The sequence below is a fragment of the Rhincodon typus genome, chromosome 29, assembly GCF_021869965.1.
Source record: "Rhincodon typus isolate 14 chromosome 29, sRhiTyp1.1, whole genome shotgun sequence".
Classification (NCBI taxonomy): Eukaryota; Metazoa; Chordata; class Chondrichthyes; order Orectolobiformes; family Rhincodontidae; genus Rhincodon; species Rhincodon typus.
This window is the reverse complement of record NC_063360.1, coordinates 14,786,439-14,813,476: the sequence shown is the minus strand read 5'-3', so window position 1 is coordinate 14,813,476 and position 27,038 is coordinate 14,786,439. Positions and strand designations below refer to the sequence as shown.

Sequence of the window (27,038 nt, the reverse complement as noted above, 5' to 3'; positions counted from 1 at the left end):
CTCCCCTGCACACCCACATCCCAACCCTTCTTCCAAACACTCGTCTCAACCCCAACCCTTCCACTGACTCACTCAGCAGCCCCTCTTCCTCTTTTGGTGCATTTGCCAGTGTCTATGAAGCAGAGCTGCTTGTAATGGGTAAATGGGGTAAGGAGCTAATATAATGGAGTTACAGGTTGACAGGTTGTGAAAAAGGCATTTGGTCCACTTGCCTTTATGGTCAGTGCACTGAGTATAGGAGTTGGGATGTCATGTTGCATCTGTAAAGAACATTGGTTAGGCCACTTTTGGCATATTGGGTTCAATCCTAGTCTCCCTGCTATAGGAAAGATGTTGTGAAACTTGAAAGGGTACAGAAAAGATTTACAAGCTTGTTGCTGGGGTTGGAAGGTTTGAGCTATAGGGAGAGGCTGAATAGGCTGGGGCTATTTTCCCTGGAGCACTGGAGGCTGAGGGGTGACCTCATAGAGGTTTAAAAGTCATGAGTGGCATCCATAGGATGAATAGCCAAGGTCTTTTTCCCACAGTAGGGGAGCCCAAAACTGGAGGGCATAGGTTTAAAGGTGAGAGGGACCTAAGGGGCAACCTTTTCACACAGAGGGTGGTGCGTGTATGGAACGAGCTGCCAGAGGAAGTGGTGGAGGTTGGTACATGAGGCATCTGGATGGGTACATGAATATGAAGGATTTAAATTGATATGGGCCAAATGTTGGCAAATGGGACTAGATTAATTTAGGATATCTGGTTGGCATGGACAGGTTAGACCGAAGGGTCTGTTTCTGTGCTGTTCAAGTCTGTAATAACCCCCACTGGTACATCGAATTTTCAGGGGAGTCAGGCAACCAAAAGTTTAGGAAGAAAGCTTCGTGACGTTTTTACTGAATATTGTCAAAATGAGATTGATTATTGAACAATATCCATTATCCAGTGAGAGAGGGAGTTCAAGGATAGTGAGAGAGAATGAGGGTTATAGAGAGGGTGGTACAGGATCGAGAGCTCAATTTCACAATGCTAACAGCATCATTCAGTTGGGGATAATGTATGAGAATAAGGGGTATAGAGAGGGACATGGTACAGGATCAGGATCTTACTTTCACAATGCTGTCGGATCATTCATTTGGGCAAATGAAGGGAAGTTGATGCCACTGGGAATAGTTCATAAATGAAGTGCACAAATTGGCAAACAACAAATTGACCACAAGCTTACAAATTTACCTCAGTAAACTTGCAATAAAAAATGGTAAGCATCTTCTAACACTACTGAATTAGGTAATTGCAGAAGTTTACCCTGATCTAGTTTTGAATTAACATCAAGTAATCTTTGGAACCAGGCCTCACATCACCACCTACAGGCATAATCTGCACTGCATGGAAACATTGGTGATTTTAAACAGGACTGAGTAGTTACCTCAACCATTATTCTGGGTACAAAATTCTGTGTGTTTGAATGCAGCATATTCGCATGGGCTGCATTACAAAATGTGAATCACCATCAAGAACTTCTACTGAACTTGCTAAAGTCACAGATACATATGTCCTTCCACGGCTATCTCAGCTAAAAAAAAAATCCAAAGATAAATAAATGTCTGAATGTGAGGCATGTCAGAATGAGATAAATGTGCTTCACTGGACAGAAAGTCACTGGCAGCATCTCTACAAATGCAAACTGCCTTATTTTCCTTCTCCATTTTTATATTTCAAACTCTTACAAGATACATGAATCGGAAGCAAATATGAATAAATAAGCTTAAAACAGTCGCATCAACAAGGTTTTAAAAACAAGGGAATAGCCCTTGAACAAAAAAATGCCATGGATGAATGACATTGTGGGTGACACACACACACAGAGTTAAGATAATTTAAACAAAGGAGTCATATTTTAACTATCTAATTCCAAGAACCAGATTTTCTCCAGGCTTGTTTGAAGCTTTCAATATGTTACTGCAAAAATACAATTTTTAAAGGAAATACCTTATTTCAAAGAAATAACAACTGATTACAGCCCAATCGTGTCAGATAAGAGATTTCAGTAATCATTGCCATGCTCCCTACTAAAGATGGACACAGAACCTGACCTTATTCTTTTAAATAGATGAAGGTGATCAGGTCATTGTGCACTGGTTGGTTAAAGAAACAGCATTCACTGCTTTAATAATATCTTATTTCATTAGATCAGATCTCATTTTGGCTTTGTTTCCAAGGAACAAGTGAAAGGATGGAACTCATGGTAGCAGTCTTGTGAGGGCAATTGTCAGGAAGGGCAAAGTGTGATATTGGATCATTAATTTCCATCACTGTCAGTGAAAATTAAAATAGGAAATGTGGGGAGGGCATGTGGAGAAGAGTGGGAGATATACAATAAAAAACAGAGTCACTGTATTAAATTAATCCATTTTAAACTATTGTTCACTCTATAGTAAAATCACCCTATAATCTGACGCCAATACTGCTTGCTGAGAAACTGTCAGTGGGAGAAGATGGAAAGAGGAAAGAAAATACTGCATTTATAGAGCACCCATTCCACCTCCACAATGTTGTAAAGCTAACGAAATTGTGGTCAGTATTGTAGGAAACAAGACGGTCAGTATGCACAGAATAAGCTCCTATTACAATAACAACCAGATAATCTGGTTTTTTTAAAATGCTTTTTGGAGACAGAAATTTTGGGCAAGTCATTGGGATGTTCTCCTGCTCTAAATTAATACCTATTGGTCTTTTGCATGCACTCAAGAGGGCAAATAGGGCCTGAAAGGTGGTAGCTCAACAGTACAGTACTCAGTCCAACACTGTCAGCCTTTTTTTAAGGATGTGTAAGCTCTGAGCTGACGTTTGAACCCACAACCTTCTGACGCTGAGGAGTAGTTGCTACACACTGAGCCACAGCAAAGACTGGAAATAAAGGGATGATGGGAGGGAGCAATTCATGGGTGAAGACTGATTGTGGATGAGGATGAATGGTGGGAGAAGGAAAATAGTAGTGGGCGAGGAGGTTAATAATAGGAGAGGACCAATGGTGGTAGGGGTGGGATAATGGGAGAGCAGTGGGATAGTAACGGGGAATGTTGGGAGGGACCTGATGCAAGAGGGGCATGTTTCAGTACTTGCCAAAATAATTGAATGTGATGATTTTGAAGTGATAGGTGAATTAGATTGGTTGTAATCTGTACAAATGAGATTTTGTTGGCCGGTTATGCATCTGTCGCAAGTCTCGCTCAAACTCTCATCATGTCAGGACTACGGCAACCTGAGAGAAACGTTTACCACGGCAGCCTAGGCTAGATTCACTTCCTGGTCTCAAAGGTTAAAGGCAATGTTTGACCCAGTTCATTCTGGGCTCTGTGTTGGTTTAATAAATCCACATGTAAAAATATAAACAACAATCGGACCTGAAGCTTCTCGTTCAGACATAAGGGCACGACCCATTGCTCTGCAAAGTCTCCTTGATAAACAATTACAGTAGCTTTACAAAAGTGAAATACATTTAGATAGGGAGCAGACTTTCAGAGAATTTTTTTGGTGAACTGTGACACATTACTGACCTGACAGGAATCCACTTGGCCATCTATAAATCCAGCACAGATCATTTGCGGAGTTACTGGGTCACTGTAGAGTCTGGCACATTCACTTTGATTGAATATCTGAACAATAGCTTTTTGCAGAATGATGGGTAAAGAAACTGTGACAGAAATAGAACAGAGAAAAGGCTCAACTCTGAGACATCATCAACAAAATCAGAGCAGGTTAAAGGCTAGAAATCCTGCTGGTATACAATATGACATTCGATGCCTGTCTCAGAATTTGGAGTGCTGCTCTCCGATCAATACAATTCATTGACAGGTTGTTCTATATCAAGTGCTGGAAAGTGTTCACAAAATCCAGATGTAGTACTTGTCACCATAAAAGGACCATTTAATTTCCTCAATGCTTTCTGTGTAGGAACCTGTCACAGAGACCTGCCTGTGGCCGTAAATAAACTTTTACAATTCTATTAGAAAAAGATGGTGGTTAATATTAACATAGCCCTCCTAAAATTTATATTATAAATGAAAATAAGGAAGTAGGTTGAATTGCAAATAATTACTTTGATTCAATTATTAGAGCTGAGCAAGAGGGTGACATATCTGCCCAGAAAATACTGAAGTAGAGACCAGGACCTCGCTAAAATTAATACAAGCAAATGGACAACAATTAAGAAAATAACAACACAAAAGGGAAATAAAGGATGGTTGTCACCTCAGGGTTTTAGAATATTTCAGGCACCCTGACTATAACCTTCCAAAATTCAATTGATTCAGATGAAAGTTGAGGGAAAGAAACTAAGCAATTGTAAACTATTATTGGAAATTTACTTTTCACAAAGACAAAATATGATTCTGATATTTTTAAGTAGATTGTGAATTGTTACTGAATGGGCAAGGTCTGTTGAATGCAGTGACCAACTAGGTTCTGTAAAGATCTACCTCTTTCAAATATTGAAGAAATTCTTTCAATTACGGGAGTGAGCAATGAGAGCAGGCAAGCAGCATCAAGGGACAATAAACAGATTGTTCTGAGAGGGAGTGAGATCCCCTCTTTAATCCAAAGAACAATTTCAGAAACTGCAGCAGGGTCCAGAACCTGCCCACTATCTACAAGGCACAAATCAGGAGTATGATGGAATACACAACACTTGCGTTGGTCAGCGCACCTTCAACAACATTCAAGAAGCTTAACACCATCCAGGTCAAAGCAGCCTACTCGATTGGCACCACATCCACAAATATTCAATCCTTCCATCTCTGTAGCACAGTGCCAGCAGTGTGTGCCATCTACAGGATGCTCTGCTGAAATTCACCAATACTCATTAAACCCATGACCATTACCATCTAGAAAGACAAGAACAGTTGATACAGGTGGACACCACCATATGCAAGTTCCCCTCCAAGCCTCTCACCATCATGACTTGGAACTATATCAGCATTCCTTCAGTGTTGCTGGGTCAGAATACTGGGATTCCCTCTGTAACAACACTGTGGATGTAACAAATAGAGTGCAGTAATTCAAGAAGGCAGCTCATGACCACATTCTCGGGGCAATAAGTGTTGGCTCAACTAGCAATGCCCACTTGTCTGAATGACATCCCAACATCATGCCAGGATCAGACCTTGTCACAACAATGTCATACCTTGTCAGTTATTTTTGTTTCTGCCAATGTGTGGCACAAGCATCATTCAATGTTACATCTTAATGAGCGCACAATGATACATTGGGAGTTCCTATTGTTGCAAAATGTCTACTGTATCAGCATTAAAAAAGGGGAAGAGTAGCAAATTATGAACAATTTCAGAGGGTAACACTGCAGTTGGACTGCACCAGCTCCCTGCACAATAGATCCACCATACGCTAAGTTCTTGTCTAAGCAAAGGAGGAAAGGAACTTCCATATGTGAAACTCGAGGAACAGTGTGTTTACTTTGATAGCATGCCTACTTTGAAGATCAACTGAGGGGTATAGCAACCCATATCTAGTTCAGGGGAGATCACATGAAGGGGTCTTAAAGGTTGAGGGTCACTAGCAATTTTTGAATTTTTCTTTGAAGAACAAAAAAGAATGACTTTACAAATAAATTATCTCCACACCATTGTTTTCATTCAGAAATCCCCATCCTGTGATCGTGCAGTTCTTTCCTGTGCGGAAGATATGAACAGGAGATGGTAAACACACAGGCTGGATAGATCTGGAAAATGATATGGAAGTGGTTAACTCCAGCAGAGCCACATCATAGTCAAGAGTAGATGGGTCAAATAACGGATGAACAATGATCCTCTTCAATTTCCTTTTCACTGCTGTAGAAGTTTCATCATTTCTGTAGATAGTTCCAAGGACTGCCTCCCAGTATTTTGGGTCTTGAAAGCTGCAAAGAGCCAAAACAGAACAATGATTCTTCTGTCAAATTGCTGATTTATCATGAGATTTCTTTTTGTCCTGAGGTCAGTGACTCACACTGGCTTCTGGTTGTGTGGATGTTGATAGCCACTCACTGAGGTACAACTTACTGGCTGTCAATTCCCACTCGGTAACAGTGCCCTGGATGCTGACATTCACTGGCCTACAGATTCTTGCGTGCTGACTCCTTACTGCAATATAGTACCTGGGTGCTGATACACATTAGAGTACAGTTTCCTGGGTGCTGACACCCACTGGGTAAAGATTTGCATCTTAACACCCATAAATGCTGGCATTCACTGCGCCATAGTTCTCTGGGCATGGACTACCGCTGGAAGACAGTATCCTGGATACTGACTTCCACTGGGTTAGAGTTTCGGGTCCTGACACCCACAGGGGGTATAGTTTCCCCTGGTAATTAATTCAATTTTGAATAAATTCCAATTTTCTTCCCACTAGCACAAAGAACAGAGACCAATTACAGTCTCTACGGCCAGCGAGCTAAGATCAGCAGGCACTGTGATTAAAGCCAGAGACTCCCTAACCTCTTATACTATGTGAAATAATGTCGTTGCTGGAAATATGAAACTAGAACAAAAAGTGCTAGAAAACTTCAGCAGGACAGGTAACATCTATGGGGAGAAACAGAGCTAACATTTCTGGGGTTGATGAACTTTCATCAGAACCTGCTGTCTGGCTCAGTCATACACAGATCAGGACCAGATCCCAGAATGATCTGGTATGGGTCTGTTACTGGAGAACTTTACCAGCTAAACTTCTGGGAGCTCAAAGCCTCAAAATACCATGGTGAGGTGTTAGTCAAAAGAACCAGATTGGAATGGTTGTGTCTCACAGCCTTGAATGTGTGTCTAAATCAATCAACGTGGATCAATTCAAAGAATGACTCACCTTATAAAACAATGAGCTACTGAGATCAGCCATGTGCTTGCTACAACTGTAGCTCCGCAGTCATGGCCAATGTCAATTACATTTAGACTGACTTGCCACGGGTATTCCCCAAAGGCAGCTTCCTTGCCCCCAACAATTCTGTTCGATATCAAGGGGGTACCACAATCTATAAAAGAAAATGACAGAAGATCTTCATAACCAAACACTGAGGTCCACAGTTGAATTAGAGAGGTATACCCTGAGTGTTCTTTTGCTAATGACAGATTAGAGTCAGGGTGTCCCTTGTGTGTCACATGGACTCCCAGCTTGGCCAATATGGTCTCAGGCACCAAATTCATTAGGAACTAATCTGCTCATCCACTTCCAGAACTCAGCCAACAGAAATCTCAGTAAATGTACAACGCATGACCTGTAATGTCCATTTAACTCTATAATGTACCTGACCTCTGGGTGTTCATTAGAACAGTGCAGAAGGAACTTTACGCTGTATCTAATCTTTGCATGACTGCACTAGGGAGTGTGTATTACTGACAGAAGCAGCTGCTGTTTAAGTGAAATTGTGATTCAGGCAAAAGCGAGCAGGAGTGACTCATGCTGGAACCTACATCTGACACTCATAATGTTACTAATTAGAGTAGATTGCAAGGTTGATGAAGGGCACCAAGAAAATGGATAGCTCCTAAATCTTGACAGTTCCATATGATACACAGCATGCAACAAAAACAGATTTTGAAAGAGAAAGGTAGGGACAATGTATAGCCTGGAGTCAAAACAATTCCTACAGGGAAAATAGAATGCTAAGGATTCAAAGAACAGTATCTCAGCCTCTGTTCAAATCTGGGATCAATGCATTCTGTGCATCTTATTGGCTTATTGTGCAGCTAAGAACTAATGAATACAACAATTGATATCAGGTGAAAGCAACAGAATGTTTTTTGAATCAGCATCTTTTAAAGTGTAGACACATGTAATGTATGGTCTGGAAATGAATATGACCTAAAATTAAAACTTACTGCACTCTGACTCATCTGACTGGTCCAAGCAATCATTTGTCTTGTCACATTCTGGATTGGATTTTGTAAGACACTGGCCGTTCTTGCAGATGTAATTCCCAGCTGGGCAGCCTGCTGTATTACAAAGAACAAGGCATTAGTACATTGTACTTAATGATGACCATAAAACTATCTCGATTTCTGTAAAAACCCATGTGGTTCATGAATGTCCTGTAGTGAATTCTTACCTGGTCTGGCCTACATGTGACTCCAAATCTACAGCAATGTAGTTGACTCATAATTGCCCTCTGAAATGGCCAAGCAAGTCACTCAATTCAGGAGCAAGTAAGAATGGGCAACAAATCCTGACCCCGCCAAAAATGCCCACATCCTTTGACAGAATGAATATTCCCCTATACTCACCAGGACTGAGATTATACAAAAACAGTCTTTAGACAGCACAGGGATGAGATAAGAAAAAATGAACAAACATATGAGGAGGGCATTGGCCTCCTGGTGATGTCATTGGTCTGATAATCCAGAGCTGCAGATTAATGATCTGGGGACATGGGTTCATCTGATCATGGCTAAAATTGGAATTGAAAGCTATTCTCTTTTAACCTTGCCATGGAACTACCATTGATAGTAATGACAACTCATCTGGCTCACTGAGAGCCTTTTGGAAAAAGCTGTCCTTACATGATTCTTCCTATATGTGGTTAGTTCTGGAAATAGCCTAGCCAGCACTTAGTTACATAAACTTCTACAGAAAAGCCAGAGTGAAACCAGATGAACATCTGAGCTAGAACAAGGAGTGAAACCAAAACCTTAACCAGATCAACAGTGATCACAGTGAAGACTGGAACAGGCTCAAGGGCACAAATAGCCTATTCCTGTTGCTACATTCCCTTTTTCTATGGCTGTGGCTGTTGAAGTCAGTCACTACTGCCTCAGGACATTGCTGCAGGAATTACAGTCATAGAGTTGTACAGCATAGAAACAGACGATTCATCCAACTTGTCCATGCTGACCAGATATCCTAAATTAATCTTGCCCCACTTGCAACCTTTTGGTCAATAACCCTCTAAACCCTTCCTCGTCAAGTACCCATCCAGATGACTTTTAAATGTTGTAATTGTACCAGCCTCCACCACCTCCTTTGGCAGCTCATTTCGTACACACACCACCCTCTGCATGATAAAGTTGCCCCTTAATTCCCTTTTATACCTTAGCCCACTTAAAGCTACACCGTCTAGTTTTGGATTCCCCTACCTTGGGGGAAAGACCTTGGCTATTCACCCTATCCATGCCCCTCATGATTTTATAAACCTCTACAAGGTCACTCTTCAACACCTGACACTGCAGGGAAAATAGCCCCAGCCTAGTTAGCCTCTCCCTTTAGCTCAAACCCTCCAATCCTGGCAACATCCTTGTAAATCTTTTCTGCACCCTGTCAAGTTTCACAACATCCTTCCTATAGCATGGAGACCAGAATTGCACACGGTATTCCAAAAGTGGCCTCACCAATGTCGCAACATGGCCTCACAACTCCTACACTCAATGCACTGATCAATAAAGGTAAGTAACCAAATGCATTCCTCATGATCCTGTCTACCTGTGACTCCACCTTCAAGGAACTATGAACCTACATCCCAAGGTCTTTTTGTTCGACAACATTCCCCAGGACCCTATCATTAATTGTGTAGGTATTCCCTGGTGTGCCTTACCAAAATGCAACACCTCATATTTATCTAAATTAAACTCCACCTGCCACTCCTTGGCCCATTGGTCCATCTGATTAAGATCTTGTTGTACTCTGTGATACCATTCTTCATAGTCCACTACGCCAGCAATTTTGGTGTCATATGCAGACTTACTAACCATACCTCATATGTTCACATCCAAATCGTTTATATAAATGGCAAAAAGCAGTGGACCCAGCACCGATCCTTGCGGCACACCGCTGGTCACAGGCCTCCAGTCCAAAGAACAATCCTCCACCGCCACTTTCTTTCTCCTATCTTCTGGCCAATTTTGCATCCAAATTGCTAGCTCCTCCTGGATTCTATGTGATCTAACCTTCCTACCTAGTCTATCATGCAGAATCTTGTCGAACACTTTGCTGAAGTCTATATGGCAATGTCCACTGCTCTGCCTTCATCAATCTTCTCTGTCATTGGCCGGAGGCTGGGAATTCTGACACAAATGAATTGCCTACCGACTACCCAAAGTCTACTCACCATTTACAAGGCTCACGCCAGGAATGTGAAGCAATTTCCTCCACTTGCCTGGATAAATGCAGCTCCAACAACATACAGGAAACTCAGCAGCATCCAGGAAAAAATAGCTTACTTGATTGACACCCTTCCATCAACTTAAACATTAATTCCCCCAATATCTGAAATACAGTTGCAGCAATGTGTATGCTGCAGTAACTCGGTCTGCTTTCACATTACCTTCCAAACTGAAAAGTCCACCACCTTGAAAGATAAAACAGCAGATACAGGGAACACCGTCACCTGCAAGTTCCCTTTCAAATCTCACACAATCCACTTTTGGAACTGTATTGTCATTCTTTCGCTATTGCTGGTTGAAAATCCAGGAACTCCCTTCCTAGTCGTACCTTTGGTGTACCTACATCCAAGGACCACTGTGGTTCAAGATGGCCGCTTACTAACATATTCATGAAGGCAATTAGCAATCGGCAACAAATGACGGCCCAGCAATTGACACTCACATCCAAGTGATTAAACATAGCAGTCAGAAGTAGCACTTATTTTGTTTTATAGATGTATGCAGAAATCAATTACCTAATCAGACGTTGTCTAACCAACCTACAAACTGCAATAGGCACTAAGAATGATAAGACCATAAGATATAGGAACAGAATTAGGCCATTCAGCCCACCAACTTTTCTCTGCTATTCAATCATGGCTGATATGTTTCTCAACCCCATCCTCCTACTTTCTCCTGTAATCCTTGATCCCTTTACCAAACAAAAACTTACCTATCTTTGTCATAAATACACTCAATGACTTTGCCTCCATAGCCCTCTGCAGCAATGAGTTCCACAGATTAACCACCTCTTGGCTGAAGAAATTCCTCATCTTAGCTCTAAAGGATTGTCCCTTCACTCTGAGGTTGTGCCCTTGGGTTCTAGTCTCTCCTAGTAGCTGAAACATCTTCTCCACATCCACTCTATTCAGACCTCTCACTATTTTGTAAATTTCAATCAGATCCTCCCTCATTCTTCTAAACTCCATTGAGCACAGGCCCAGAGTCTTCAACCACTCTTCATATGATGAGTCCTTCATCCCTGGGATCATTCTTGTAAACTTTCTCTTGACCCCCTACAACACCAGCACATTCTTTCTTAGACACGAGACCTAAAACTGCTTACAATATTCCACATTGTGGTCTGACCAGATGCTTATACAGCCTCAGCAGTACACCTCTGCTTTTGTATTCTAGCCCTCTTGAAATGAATGTTAATATTACACCTGTCTTCCTAACTGCCAACTGACCCTGCATGTTAACTTTAAGAGAATCCTGAACTAGAACTCCCAAGTCCCTTTGAGCATCAGACTCTTTTCAAATTCAGTGCTCAGTGCTAAGCAATGCAGTCTCTCTTCATACGTCAGTCCTGCAATCCCAGGAATCAGTCTGGTAGACCTTTGTTGCAGCCCCTCCATACCTAGAATGTCTATCCTCAGATAAGGAGATCAAAACTGCACAAAATATTCCTACACAATACACCCATGTGGTCTCACCAAAGCCCTGTACAATTGCAGTAAGGCATCTCTGCTCTTGTCCTCTCGTTTTGAAGGCCTTCATACTATTTGCCTTTTTCACCACCTGCTGTACCTGCATGCTTACTTTCAGCGACATGCGTATGCAAGGACACCCAGGTCTCATTGCAAATTCCCCTTTCCCAATCTATTGCCATTCAAATATCTTCATGGTCTTCTCAGACCTCTCACAAGTCTCTGCAATTTCCTCCAACCCCATAATGTTCTGAAATATTCACACTCCTCTAACTCTGGCCTCCTGCTCATGCCTGATTCTAATTGCTCCATCACTGTTGGCTTAAGATGCCCAGGTACTAAACTCTCCTAAACGTCTCCACTTTTCTCTCTCTTCACTCTTATAAGATACAACTGAAACCTTAAAACAATTGGCCAACAGTCCTCATTTCTTACTCTAGGGCTCAATGTCACAAAACATTATGTTTTTATTTGATACCTGCCCCGACAGAAGCGGGGGCAGGGAGGCACGTCCCCTGGTGGCACTGCACCGCAGAAGGACCACAGCTAGATTTGGTCCCGTCTGAAAATGGGCCACTTCCCCTGGTGGGGAAATTTTTTGAATAGGGTCACAACAAGGCCTGCACTCTGTCCTTCAATGGGGAAAAAAATCTGCATTCTGCTCCAACTGAATCTGGGTGACTTCCCTAGGGGGAAGTCTCCACAGAAGGACCACAGCCTGCACTCACTCCTGTCCCAAAATGAGCCATTTCCCTGGTGGGAAATCTTTCAAATGATCTATAACTTACCAGATGCCTCATGAAATCTTATTAACTTCATAGACAATTAGCTGCAAAATGTATTAATACATGTTTCGGGTACCAGATAATGGATTGGTACTTATTTGATGAATTATATTCAGGCAGTAAGTGAGATGTAAATAATACTTCAGAGAACAAAGAGCTGTATTATTGTGTAGACATTTACTGAGCTCTGTTGTTTCTTTACTCTACCACTGACCACAAAGCTTCACAGGAAATTAGCATTGTTTTTGCATTTGTATCACTTCATGTGAATTTTGCAAGTGACCGAGAACCATAAGACACTGTTTGCCAGAATATTAACACAAAGATAATTACAGGTGAGTGTTACAACATTAAGACTGATAATCAATATTTGCTACGGTGGAGAAGAAAGCAAACAAAGCATTGGGAAGTCTGCCCAGAGATAAGAAACAAATCTAAGAAGGTGATGCTGAAGTGCTAGTTGAATACTGCAATATGGAAAAGATGTAGCATTGTTGGAGGGAGTCCAAAGCAGAGCTATAAAACTGATTCTTAAACACTGTGGGCTGAATTAAGGGGAAAGATTGCCTATCCTTGTTTGGTGAGGAAATCATGAGAATGGGAGGAGATTTGATAAAGAGAAGAAATTTTATAGTGTCTGAGGTGTTGAGTTAAATTTTAAATCGTTTTTAGCAAAAAAAATGCTCTCAGTTTGAAATCTATAATCACTGTCGTTGGTTTATGTAGTGAGTATTTCAGTCATACATACACACCACTAGATTCCATTCGCAGTCTCTGTTGAATTGGTTGGTTACAACTGGTTCATCAAGGGGATGCTATAATCAGCTCTAGTGCTAGAAAGTGAAAATATTAGAAACATAGAAACATAGAAAATAGGTGTGGGAGTAGGCCATTCATCCCTTCGAGCCTGCACCACCATTCAGTATGATCATGCAATTTCAGTATCCCATTCCTGCCCTCTCCCCATACCTCATGATCCCTTTAGCCACAAAGGCCAGGTCCAGCTCCCATTTGAAGGTATCCAATGAATTTGCCCCAACAGCTTCCTGTGGGAGAGAATTTCACAGGTTCACAACTCTGAGTGAAGAAATTCTTCCTCATCTCAGTCCTGAATGGCTTACTCCTTATTCTGAACTGTGACGCTTTAGTTCTAAACTTCCCCAACATCAGGAACATTGTTCCCGCATCTAGCCTGATCGGTCCCATCAGGATTTTATATGTTTCTATGAGATTCCTCCTCATTCTTCTAAATTCCAGTGAGTACAAGCCCAGTCGATCCAGTCTTTCCTCATATGTCAGTCCTGCCATCCTGAGAATCAGTCTGATGAACCTTCATTGGACTCCCTCAACAGCAATGTCTTTCCTCAGACTAGGAGAACAAAACTGCACAGAATACTCAAGGTGTTGTCTCACCAAGGCCCTTTATAACTGCAAGACATCCTTACTCCGATACTCAAATCCCCTTGTTACGAATGCCAGCATGCCATTAGCTTTCCTCACCACCTGCTGCACCTGCATGCCAACTGTCAGTGATTAATCTACCATGACACCCAGGTCTTGTTGCACCTCCCCTTTTCCAAAACTGCCACCATTCAGATAACAATCTGCCACCAGAATGAATAACCTCATATTTATTGACATCATATTGCATTTGCCAAGTATTGGCTGACTCAGCCAGTCTGCCCAAGGCCCCTGCGGCCTCTTAGCATCCTCCTCAAAGCACACACTGCCAGCCAGCTTAGTGTCGTCTGCAAATTTGGAGATACTACAATGAATTTCTTCGTCCAAATGGTTAATGTATATTGTGAACAGCTGGGGACCCAGCACTGAACCGTATCCTACTTATCACTGCCTGCCATTCTGAAAACGACCTGTTTATTCCAGCTCTGTTTCCTGTTTGCCAACCAGTTCTCTATCCATAGCAATACATTACCACTGATACCATGACCTTTAATTTTGCATACTAATCTCTTGTGTGGAACCTTATCAAAGGCCTTTTTGAGAGTGCAGATACACAACACTGAATCAACATCCACTGGCTAAATTCCACAAGATTTGTAAAGCATGATTTTCCTTCAGTGAATCCATGCTGACTTGGACCAATTCTGTCACCGCTTTCCAAATGCTCAGCTATAATAATTGATTCCAGCATATCCCCCACAATCAACCTATAATTCCCCGTTTTCTCTCTCACTCCTTTTTTTAAAAATTGGGGTTACATTAGCTACCCTCCAGTCCATTGGAACTTTTCCAGAGTCTATAGAATGCCGGAAAATGATTACCAATGTGTCCACTATTTCTAGGGCCATTTCCTTAAGTACTCTGGAATGTAGACCATCAGGCCCTGGGGACCTTTGGTTTTAATCCCATCAATTTCCTCAATACCATTTCCTGACTAATAAGGAATTCCTTCAGTTCCTCCTTCATGCTTGACCATCTGTCCCCTAGCATTTCTGGAAGATTATTTGTGTCCTCCTTAGTGAAGAGAGATCCAAAGTATTTGTTCAACTGGTCTGCCGTCTCTTTGTTGTCCATAATGAATTCACCTGATTGTAACTGTAAGGATCTTCTCCAGTCTTCTTCTCTTCACATATCTATTGAAGCTGTTGCAGTCAGTTTTCCCCACTTACTTTTGTATTCTATTTTCCCCTTCTGAATTAAAACCTCTGTCCTCCTCTGCTGAATTTTAAAGTTCTCCCAGTCCTCAGGTTTGCTGCTTTTTCTGGGCAATTTATATCTGTCCTCTTTGGCTTTAATACTATCCCTGATTTCCCTTGCTAACCATGGTTGAGCCACCTTCCCTATTTTACTCTTACGCTAGACAGGGATGTACAATTGTTGAAGTTCATCCAAGGATATCCCTCCTGATCACTATTCCGTAAATTGTACTGGAAACCACATGGATGTGAATGTCCAGTTAGGAAGGGATCAGGCTTATTTATGAAGTTCCTGTAGTTGTATATCCAATCAAATCTCTGGCAACAGGATGTGACTGCTGCCATGGCACAGCACTGATGTCAACTGGTATTTAGGGATGAACCTCAGTTGTTCATTCTGGACAAGCTGTTGGTTGTAGTACTGTTTGCTGTTGACAGCTTGCCACTGGAAGGGATATCAAATTAAAGTATCTGCAGTTTTCTGAATCCTCTACCTGAACGAACCAATTGATGCCAGACCTTATACCTGACCAACGATTCCGAGCTCCCCAGTGCCAGCCTCTTCCTGCCAATGGTCCCAAGGCACTAAAGGGCCAGGATTAGTCTTTCAGAAATGAGCAATTCCCAGGCAAGCATCTCAGCAAGATCCAGAAAAAGAAGGAAAAATACAATTATCTTAACTGTAAGATAAAATGGCTACTTGAGCAAAAATACTGAATTGGCGCACTATGTTTCAGATGCTGAGGTGAATTATCAATTTTGCTAAATACGTTCAGAATATATTTTTCAAAATGTGTCAGTTATTCATATTTTCATACAGCTCAAGGACTATTCTGGAAACTGCTGAATTCTGTAACAAAAGCTGAACCCTTGACGTTTGTAGAAATCATGGTACTAATTTTTTGCTGCAATAATTCAGTCTTTTCATTACATGCTCTTTTAATGATTGCCATTCAATCTGTTATGTAATAACCATATGACCCTGAAAACTATGGAATTTACAGTCAGGCTAAAGCTGTGAACAACTTCCTGCTTGAAGCAAACAGAAAACTTTAACCTCTGTAATTGACAACCTTGCAATAGCCTTAATGCAAGTAGTTACCGTTTTAAATGTAGATGTTTTAAGCAAGGAGGACTCCACTTTGTTAAAAAAACAATTGTGACAGGTATAAAGACAGTCAGTAGGTTTAACAGATAAGAGAGATTCTTCTGGGCGATTGTTGGTCAGCCTTACAGTGTGCAATTTCTGTCTGCATGCATTCTAATATTAAATTAGGTTTTCAACAGGAACGGGTGTGCCATTGGTATATTCAGCCAAATCACCAAATCAGCACCTGAAATTCTAAAGCCCCATTCACAAAGACTGGCCTGTGTAAATGGCAGTTTCTCACAACATGATGCTATAGTAACCAAACATTAATAGGAGTCATGTGGTTCAACAATCTGAGGCGGTGAATGAAAAGAAGTTGTACTTACACGCTTTCATGGTCGGGTGTTGTTCGGATGGGGGTTTTTTTTGAGCTTCGTGTATCCCTGTATTAAGGAAAAAGAGATGAATATAGTAGATATGCATTGGAAATGTGCTCAATGACTAAATTCATAGCCCATTTGCGTGTTCAGCCAGCAAAAGGGAGGGAATCCTACACTCAATCTCTGGTTTGTGCTCTTTTCAGTCAGAATATCAATGAATACTGCAACAATGTGGTTTATGTTATGAATAGCCAATGAGAAGTTGTGTTTTCCACTGACTAGAAGGAACAAGAATATCCTGAGGCTCCCAATAATGAATTACCATTTGATATTCCCCCACTTGCTCATAGGTGACGAGTCCCTTGGTTCAGTTTAGCTGGGAGAAAAATAGGTGAAAACATTAGTCAGGAACATGACTATAAATGGAAATGAAGGTAAGGAGGGGGCTAATTAGTAAGAAAACAATGAACTGAATTCACAATGATCTTCAGAAAATAACACTTTTTTTGACTCACCAAAATAAACTCCCAGAATAATGGCAGCTATGATAAGACACAAGGACATTACAGCAAGGGATATCTTCAAGTGAAGTGTGTTCCTGAATTCTGTCTTCGCCTCTGTTATCGGCAGTTTGTCCAACTCTTTAGTGGGTTCCATGTTTTGCACCGATAGTACCAATTAACAATTATCCTGTAAAATAAATCACCTTATATTAAAGGACAATTCAGGATTTGTTTGAGGTTTGACAAATTAGAAAAATTGATCATTATGTTCAAATGTCCAGATCCAAGGGGTGCAAGGTGAAAATAGGGATGGTAGTGACAAGAAGAGACAGAACAATTTAACCCTAAAGCTAAGAAGACTGTTGGATAAATTACTGGATATAGACATAAACGTACACAGTATTAAAAAGACTAAGATGCATTTAGATATATTTCAAGATTGAAAGGGTTCATGGATATGTGTAAGAGGTGCACATAATCTGTCAAAAAGTGACCAGTCAAGTTTTATATTTTCTTTTGCTTTTTTTTATAAAAGTTTAATTTTTTTGTGCATTTTTTTCTTGGTCTCCTGAATGGGCTGACTCTCACTGGGACACAATCCCTGGGATTTGATTCCCCCCGGAGTACATTTTTCTGGGATTCTAATGGGCACTGAACTGAGAGGTTTGTAAGGTAGGCACACAGATCGCACATTAAACATAGTCTGATGCAAATGGAAACCTTACCTACTGTGACAAGCTATGCTAAAAAAAATGCAAGCCACAGAGGCAGGCATTCTGTAAGTCAATGCTAGAGCTAGTGAGTGTGCACTGAGAAAGCAAGACAAAGGCCATAAGATACACCTTGTTCAGATGCATGAGATGTGTGCGACCTGGCAGAATCATCCAAGACCTAGGAGTCCTTGAGCGCCAGAGTAAAAGGATGAAGGGCTGAAGTGGTGTGAGAGTTAGCCTGGAAGCAGGTTTGATGTAGTAAGGCTGGAATTTGGTGATGCTGATCTGCACGGAGGAAGGGTCCAGGAGGATTTCGACCATGGAGGATTCAGGGAGGTTGTTGTGAAGAAGCAGTTGCATGATGACTGGGACAAGCATCTGCAGCAGCGAGCAACTTTGCTTCTAAGTTGCTGCAAGGTCCTGTGCAGCATAATCAGCATCAGGATTCTGAATGTAGCACTGACTTCTGGGTCTGGAAGTTGTTACCATGCATGGACCTCAGAGACCGAGGCAACTGAAAAGAAGATGCAAAGGAACATTGGTGGCCTGGTCACCACTCTGATTGATGTTAGGAAATTGCACGCTGTAGTTTCTCAGGGAAGGAGATGACAATTGGTAGTTGTATATAAATATGGAGAATTTGGCCTTAATGAGATGCAAATGTAGGAAAATAAGTTAACCAGTGCTCAATGGTGAGATTCGCAAGTTGCTTTTTAAGTTGCCATTTGAGGGGGAAAAAATTCTCAAAATCGAGTTTCTGATGTTTACATTTTTTCTGTATTTTCCACCTTTTCCTATATTATTCACGCTCCACAAGGGAGGGGAAAATTTTGCCCTCAGTATCTTTTCAAAGATTGACAGAGCATGTCCTCAATCCTTGAGAAAGATCTGCATCAGAACAATAAATAGCCAATGTCATTCAGATCGAGAAACTTCAACTGTCCTCAATATGCCTCTTCATTTCTTAGTCAGAGGCTGGTCAATGAACTATGCTGTCACTAGTAATTGTGGAGGATCTGTCATCTTTTTGACCCATCCCATGTTGTTGGTTATATCAATTCCCTGGACTTATGCCATAATTAAACTGATCTGGTAAAGAACAACAAACCAGTGTTAAATACAAGATGCTAAAGTGGGAACAAACCCAAAATAGTAAGGGTAGAGCTTTTCCTCTTTATGGTCGAGTTTAGTCAGGGTGTATGTGGACCAGCCTGATCCTGTAACGGCACATGTAGTAAAGCAATTCATGTACTTTATTGCCAGAAATTGATCTTTGCTGCATTTTATGTAATGTCAAATTTCAATTATTATGTACCTTTACACAATTTATGAATAAAAGTATGTTTTTGAGAAAAAAAATAGGATGGACAAGAGGATGCAATAGACTCTGGTTCTGAATTAGGAGTATCTGGGATCAAAGACTGTTTGCTAGGATCTATTTAAGGAACATATTCCCCATGAGAGAGTAATCTCCTCCTGCCCTATAACTCTCACAAGTCTCTGCACTCTCCAGTTCTGTCCCCTTGCACGTCCCAGTTTTCCTTATTCAACCATTTAAAGGCCATCCCTTCAGATATCTAAACTCCCCCCCACTAAAGTTTTGGTGTCACTTTACCTCTTCTTCCTTGAGGATTCTCCTTAAAACCTACCTCTTTGACCAAATCTTGTCCTAGTAGCTACTTATGCAGCAAATTTTACTTAATATTGTTCCAGGACACTTTATTACACGGGGGCTTTGTATAATTACAAGTTGCTGCTGTTCTTCCCATAAAGAGAACTTCCTAGCAATCCCAAAATGAAACGTGAAGAGTTTTTTAAAGTCAAGAAAAAGAAAGAGCAATAGAAGTCTGTAAACTTCATTAATGTTACAACAGTGATAGTGCAGGGAGAAGGAAGAGTTATGAGGGCAGAAGGTTTAAAGTGTTCGGCAATCAACTAAGTAAAACTGAGAGAACCACTGGTTAGGTGCATCAACAACAGAGGGAAAAATGGAGGGAGAAGCTGGCCCCTGGAGATGAGAAGCTGGCCCCTGGAGATGCCTCAGGTGATAGGTTTTGTTTTGTATCCTGTGAAAGAGAGGAGCAGGAGTTACGGCTTAAGATTGATTTAAGACTTAGAGATAAGAGTTGTTGAGCAGAAAAACATTATGGAATGTTATGGAATGAAAGAAGATACTGAGACAGCTGTAGAGACAAAGGAGACATAGGTGTTCCACAAGAGATCAGTGAGATAGTGAGGGCAAGAATGTGGACAGGAGAAAGATTAAGGGTGTAGCCAAAGGTACAAATTACTCTCCTCTGCCAAAGTGGAATTGATCAGACATCACTGGCTATAAACCTTCCCTTCATTCCCTGCGAGGAAGGTTCTTCTCCACATACTGATGGTTTTTACTGCTCCCCTCCCAGCGCCTGAAGGTAAAGGCACTGGTGAACACCATGCTGGGTTGTGTGCCCTCTGATATCTATCCAACTAACTATTCCTCTTGTTTAACACCAGGCAGCAAACACTGAATTGTCCCCTAATGTTAGGACATTGAGACAAACATAGAGGCATCAGTGGACATCTAAGACAAAAATTTGGAAGTGCCAGCAGGAAGGCCTCTCCAATCAGAATCATTTGGAGAGGTATGGGCTGTCTTGGCTCCCTACAGCTTCCTCTTTCCCATAAACTGCTACAGGAAGGCTGCTTCCAGGGACTAGTCAGCCTCACTATGCTGTGGGAGTCCAGACCATTTAAATTACCCTGAACTGGGTAATTGACTGTATGCCTCAGTACAGTGGAGAGCTGATCCAGGTCCACGTCCCTGATCCCTCTATTTTAAAACTCTCTTCTGCAACTACTCCCATTAGCCAAGGGCTAGTAAAATTCAACACTTAATCTCCAACTATTTCATTATGGAAAGTCCACAGCTGAGCCATCAAGTCCTCACCCAACTTCATCAAATGTGTATTTTGGATCAGGGTTAGGGAAGAGTGATCAGGAACAGACAGTCTGCAAGATAACAAGGTGCAGAGCTGGATGAACACAGCAGGCCAAGCAGCATCATAGGAGCAGAAAGGCTGACGTTTCGGGCCTAGACCCTTCATCAGAAAAAAATTTTTCTACTGTACTGACAGTGATCCCTCTCTACCCCCTTTAGTTCTTGTAAACTACTGGTTCAATTCCAATCTCTTTTTCCTTTCCAAAGTCTTGGCATGCATTATGGGCTTACAAATCTGTGCCCAATTCTCCTGAAACATTCTTGTTTGAATATTCCGAGTTAAACCGCCAAGCTTCCTGCAGCACAGAAATGGTCACAGCCAAAACTCCAAAACAGTTTTCTCTCAGCTGCTTCAGAGAGATTGATTCAGCATTTCTTTTCGCAAAGCTGTTGTCCCATCAGACAAAAAAGAGGTAAAGTTCAATCCACAGCAAATTGTTCTCCTGTTTACATACAGCCCTGTAATTTGCTGCTAACTGCAAAGATTCTCATCATTACACCCTCCAGTGAATCGGCTGAGAGCATTATTTGGTACTACAGATATCACAATAGCCTCACAGTCCAGGGTAATTTCTGGCATTTTTTAAAAAATTGCTCTGATTGTAAGGAATGATGATTTACTTGGAGATGAGGTTTATTATTATAATGGCTGGGTGTGAGTGGGAGACAGGGCTGAGATACCATCGCTGAACTACTCAAGCTTTATCTTCTGTTTATGGTTCTCTTAGTCAAATTATACTGACAGAAATTCCAAAGGACATGAAATTCATTCTTGTTTCTGAGGCTCCAAGTAATCATGCATTCGGTTGCAAGTATTTTGTTCTCAAGATCACATCTTGGCTATTAGCGGCTTCAGTAGCTGAAACAGGTCGATCCAAGTGCATTTAAGAATGATTTAAAGATCTTCGTTTACAGTGTAAAATAAACTCATCAATTGCTTACTTGGTACTTGATGTAGAATATTCTTGTCTTGCTCTGTTTATACCGCTCTATGACTAAGAACGCATATAAACATGACCTACACTTAGGCAAAAATGTGGTAAACAGAGCTAGACATTAATATTCTACATTGGGTGCAAGTGACCAGTTTATAAGTTTCGGAGATAGTAGGAACTGCAGATGCTGGAGAATCTGAGATAACAAGGTGTAGAGCTGGATGAACACAGCAGGCCAAGCAGCATCAGAGGAGCAGGAAGGCTGACGTTTCGGGCCTAGACAGTTCTTCAGAAATGTTTATAAGTTTATTTCACACTACAAAAGGAAGATGTTTAACATCACACAAATGCACTTGGGTTGGCTTTCCTCTTTCTGCAACTGAAGCTGTCAATATCCAAGTTGTGATCTCTGGAACAAAACACTTGTAACCTGCAATACGGTTACTTAGACCATAAGATACTGGAATAGAATTAGGTCATTCCACCCATTGAGTCTGCACTGCCATTTGATCATGCCTCAAATGTTTCTCAATTTCATTCTCTTGCCTTCTCTCTTGATCCCCTTACTAATGAAGAACTTGGAGCCTCATTTTATAAGAAAGATGTTAATGATGGTAATCTTCAGCATCAAAGGCTTGAAAAATATTTACTGGGGCAGAAAGTCTAGGTCAGTGTGAAATCCTCAATATCAATGGGAGTGTGAACCTCATTGCTAATGATTCCAAATGAAATCATACTGCTCCCCAGTGTAGGATCCTGGGATCTACATTGCATCACTTTGGGCAGTACACCCTGTGGCTTGTAGATCATGGTCAGTGTAATGTCAATTTTATAATGTGTAATGCTCCTCTTATTGATCTAACATTAGACAAAGATGCAGACACACTGAGCTCTCGTATAGTCGAGTGTTTATATTAATCTCTTGCCAAATGCATTTTGCATTCTTAGGCAGTATACAATGTAAACAGAGCATGACAGGGATATTCTATATCAGGTGCAAGTGAACAGTTGATATATTTATTCCACATTGAAAGGGTAATATTAAATCTTGCAATTGTTTAAAAAAATTAAGTTTATTATTGATTGATATCTTATTTGGATGATCATTGACCATTCACTGACAAAGCCGAAAAAGGTTTCTGATTTTAAAATTTAGTCAGAAAGAAACTAAAATTGGAGGAACATGAAAGGAAACAGAATAGCCCAAAATGAGGTGGCGGTTGTTGTCAAACCAGCTTTTCCATCTTACAAGGACAGTTAAACATCATTGCAACATGATACTAATTTTCAAGATTCTCTCATTCTCTACAATCTTAGGCATCACAATTTTTCCTTCCCCAATTCTTGTCTTGTCCCTCCTTTCCCACCTTCTTCCCCTCTCACCTTATCACCCTCTTTCCCTTCTCTCCACCATTCTCTCTTCCATACCGAATACACAATCTAGTAAAGTTAAAACTCCATTTTAAACAAACTGTAGTCCAAATGAACTGCCACACCATCGGGATGCAATTCTAGTTTGCTGGCATTTCCAACACTTTACACTTGATTTCTTACTGTTTTACTTCCTCAGTCGTCTCTCCCATACTGAACATTATACATAGATATTCACTTTTGATGAACCATCCAGAGACACATTAAAATGACTTTTCATTTGCAAAAATATAAAGTAACTGTTTTTTCAACTTGATCTTGGCACTTTGGAAGTGGACAATTGGCAAGGATACACAGAGTAACATATATCCCAATCAATTAACTTATTGAGTTAAAAATTTAGAAACACTGTAAGTTCTAGTATTCAAACCTGTTCCGTAGGTATCAGCTACAACAGAAGCTTCAGAAACAGGAGCCAGAATGTGAAGGTGATAAAACTGCACAGTGACACCCAACTAATTAATTCACTAACTCTAGCTTAACTGGCTAACACTGAGTTATAACTTTGTTATTTGCTCACTAACATACATATTCATTAAGTCACGGACCTGAGCTCATTCCAAACTGCCCAGACTTTAGTACCAGGAATTATCTTTTAAACCTTGTGGGGGTGGAGCTGAGAGATCACTAAGTTTCTGTCAGGTGTCACGGAAACAGTTAATCTTTGTTCAAACTAATAAACAAGAGGAAACCCGCACTCCCGCTCTGAATCAGTTCATATTAAAGACAGTGAAAAGTAAAAATGATTGCTATTGCCCATGGAATGAATGTGTACTTTACCTTCACCTTTTCTCTGGAGGGGTGAAATGCCTCATGCTTACAATCTGATTCTTTGATAAAATGTGCAGATACATGATATCTGAAGATAGCCCCTTTAGGGCACTGATGGAGTAGGGGTGTGAGTGTGGGAGATTGCGGGTGATGGGGGGAAAGGGAGCTCCAGGCAGATCCACTGTAATTACTCCCCATTCATGGTGGGCTGACAAATTCTAAGTTAGGAAACAGGTGGGGTTTTTTTCTGATTCATCCTTTATGGCAACAGTTTGATGGCCTAGTCGGTGGGCTATCCTAGTATTTACCTGCTTTGCCCTGCTCACTCATGTTTTGTCTCATGTCTTCAGTTCTGGGCTTTATAAGGGGCCCACAATGGAGAAGTCAAATAGCATTCAATTTCAGAGGAGAAATTGCTCATGAAGAGGACAGAGGGCACAGCAACCAGGAAAGTCAAACAGCTCAGAGAAGGTCCAAGACTATACCCCTCAGAATGGCTGTCTGCTGTGTACAGAGCAGTAAGTGGGAATCTGTCTCTTGCAGTTCTGCCACTCTGAGCAGTGGTTTCCACCCTCTGGCATGAAAATTGTCACTTTCACCTCCCTTTGGGCTCTTCTCATCAAGACACAGAATATTGTAATGTAAATGACATAAGAACATTAGTCTGTAAGCCATGTGGCTCCTTAAAACAACTCTGACATTCTCAGTAAGATCATGATCGATCTTTGACATAGGTACAGGAAGAGGCCATTTAGCTCATCCAGCCTGTCCCTCTATTGGTGGGATTCATTGCTGATTTACACCTAACTTCATACACCAGCCTTTACACGATTAACCTTCATAGGTTTGGCAAACAGAAATTCTGTAATTCTCAGTATTAAATTTGACAATTGATCTAACATCAATTATCATTTGCACAGGAGTTCTAAACTTTTACCATTGTTTGTTTCTTAATTTCACACCTGAAAGGCCTTGCTTACCGTTAACTATGCCCTCTAGTATTAGACTCCTCAACCAGCAGAAATAGTTTCTTTTTACCTATCTTATCTATTCCCCTTAATATCTGTAAACATTAGACACATCATCTGTTAATATTCTGAATTCCAGAGAATATAAAAATGGTTTGTTCAATCTCTCCACATTGCAACACCCTTGGAGCTTGGTTATCATTCTAGTAAATCTATGCTGCACTCCCTCCAAAGTTAACACATCATTCATAAGGTGTGGTGCCCAGAATTGCTTAAGGTTCTTCCAGTGTGGCCTAACCAAGGCTTTGTATTGCTGAAGCATGATTGCTATGTCCACAAGGTTTAAAGGTCAACATTCCATTAGCCTCTTTGATTATTTACCGTAACGGTTATAGCTATCTTAATGATCTATATACCTGGACCTCCAAGCCTCTTTGTATTTCCACTGTTTCTAACTTTTCACTATTTAGTAAGTATCCAGTTCTATCCTTTTTATGTCCAAAGTGGAGGTCCCCACAACTATTTATGTTAAAATCCATTTGCCACATTTCCCCATTCATGTTAATTTGTTGAAATTTTGTGCTTCCATCTATATTGCTTACAAGAAATGAAAACAGGAATTGCTGGAAAAGCTGGTCTGGCAGCATCTGTGGAGGGAAATCAGAGTTAACGTTTCGAATCCTGTGATGTTCTTTAGAACTGTACAGAGTTTGAGACATTGGCAATTTGAATTTGTGGCTTTCTATTTCATCATTTCAGTTGTGAACAAGTACAATTAATCACTGAAACCCCAAAATAGATCCTCACAAGACACAACTAATCATATCCTGCCAATAGAGTATCTGTTCATGATTTCTGTCTCCTTCCATTCAGTCAATTCCAATCCAGGTATGTAAGTTGCCTTCAATTAGACTAGCTTCAACTTTAAGTTACCGTCTCTAATGAGACTCTTTATTGAAGGCCTTCTGGAAATCAATATAAAGAGTAGTTGTGCACTACTTTGGTCATCTGGAAGCATTATCAGGAAAGATGGACAAAAAGGCAATAAAATAGTTGTTAGAAATATGCTTCACAGGATAATCCAACAGATGGCTTTAAGGAGGGCTCTTTAAGGACAATTGGGAGGTCAACAGCTGAAGAGATTTAGAGAGGAAATTCTAGAAATTAGAGTCAATAGCGTTGAAACACAGCTTCAGTGTATAGGGCTGGCGAATACACTGGGTGGGGGAGTCCATGATTGGAACCACAAAGAATTTGTAGAAACTGTAGTTTTTCACATGACTTACATGACATCCAGTAGTCAACGAACAAAAACTAAATATTCAGAAGATAGAAGCCATTGCCTCTGTTTCCTAGCCACTGACTCCATCACTCTCCCTGGCAACTGTGTGAGGCTCAATCACATTATTTGCAATTTTGGTCTTGTATTTGGCTCTAAGATGAACCTCCGACCACATATCTGTACCATTGCCACAACTGTGATTCTATGTCTATGTTACTTCTAAACTTAACTATTCCTGGCCAGCTTCCCCACCTTTCACACCATCAATTCATCCAAAATTCTGCTGCCTGTATCTAAATTTGCACCCTGCCCTATTCACTATCACCAGCACACTCGCAAACCTATGTTGAGAAAAGGACAAGGTTCTGATGAGAGAATATAAGAAATTAGACAGGAGGTTAAAGGGTAGGTCCTCGAGGGTGGTAATATCTGGATTACTCCTGATGCTACAAGCTAGTGAGGGTAGGAACAGGAGGATAGAGGAGATGAATGTGTGGCTGAGGAGCTGGTGCAGGGGGCAAGAATTCACATTTTTGGATCATTGGAATCTCTTCTGGGGTAGGAGTGATCCGTATAAGAAGGATGGGTTGCACCTGAAGTGGAAGGGGGCCAATATCCTGGCAGGGTGATTTGCTAGTGCTACTCAGGAGGCTTTAAACTAGTAAAGAGAGATTGGGGTGGACCCAAAGACACAGTGAGAAAAGAGATCATTCTGAGGCTAGTACAGTTGAGAAGAGGAGTAAATCAAACTGTCAAGGCAGGCAAGAGCAAGGCAGAATTGATAAACTAAACTGCAATTATTTCAATGCAAGGGGCCTGACAGGTAAGACAGATGAACTCAGGGCATCAGAGAGAGTAGGAACTGCAGATGCTGGACCTGCTGTGTTCATCCAGCTCTACACCTTGTGAACTCAGGGCATAGTTGGGAACATGGGACTCGGATTTCACATTGA

At 41.1% G+C, this 27,038-nt stretch overlaps 1 protein-coding gene across 2 annotated transcripts in view; it reads right to left on the bottom strand.

The window, feature by feature from the left end:
* LOC109933114 (transmembrane protease serine 9-like) overlaps nucleotides 1-23,619 on the bottom strand; it is a 37,790-nt gene extending 14,171 nt beyond the window's left edge. The window contains exons 1-7 of one of the 2 annotated variants that reach the window (XM_048613975.1): nucleotides 23,435-23,619; nucleotides 17,018-17,192; nucleotides 16,509-16,565; nucleotides 7,848-7,961; nucleotides 6,835-7,000; nucleotides 5,619-5,893; nucleotides 3,540-3,676 (exon numbers count right to left, since the gene is read on the bottom strand). In XM_048613975.1, coding sequence (XP_048469932.1) covers nucleotides 3,540-3,676; nucleotides 5,619-5,893; nucleotides 6,835-7,000; nucleotides 7,848-7,961; nucleotides 16,509-16,565; nucleotides 17,018-17,159 — 891 coding nt within the window. In that variant the 5' untranslated portion in view covers nucleotides 17,160-17,192; nucleotides 23,435-23,619. The remainder of the gene's footprint in view (nucleotides 1-3,539; nucleotides 3,677-5,618; nucleotides 5,894-6,834; nucleotides 7,001-7,847; nucleotides 7,962-16,508; nucleotides 16,566-17,017; nucleotides 17,193-23,434) is intronic. The other variant, XM_048613976.1, reaches the window with a different exon arrangement.
* Nucleotides 23,620-27,038: the final 3,419 nt, after the last annotated feature.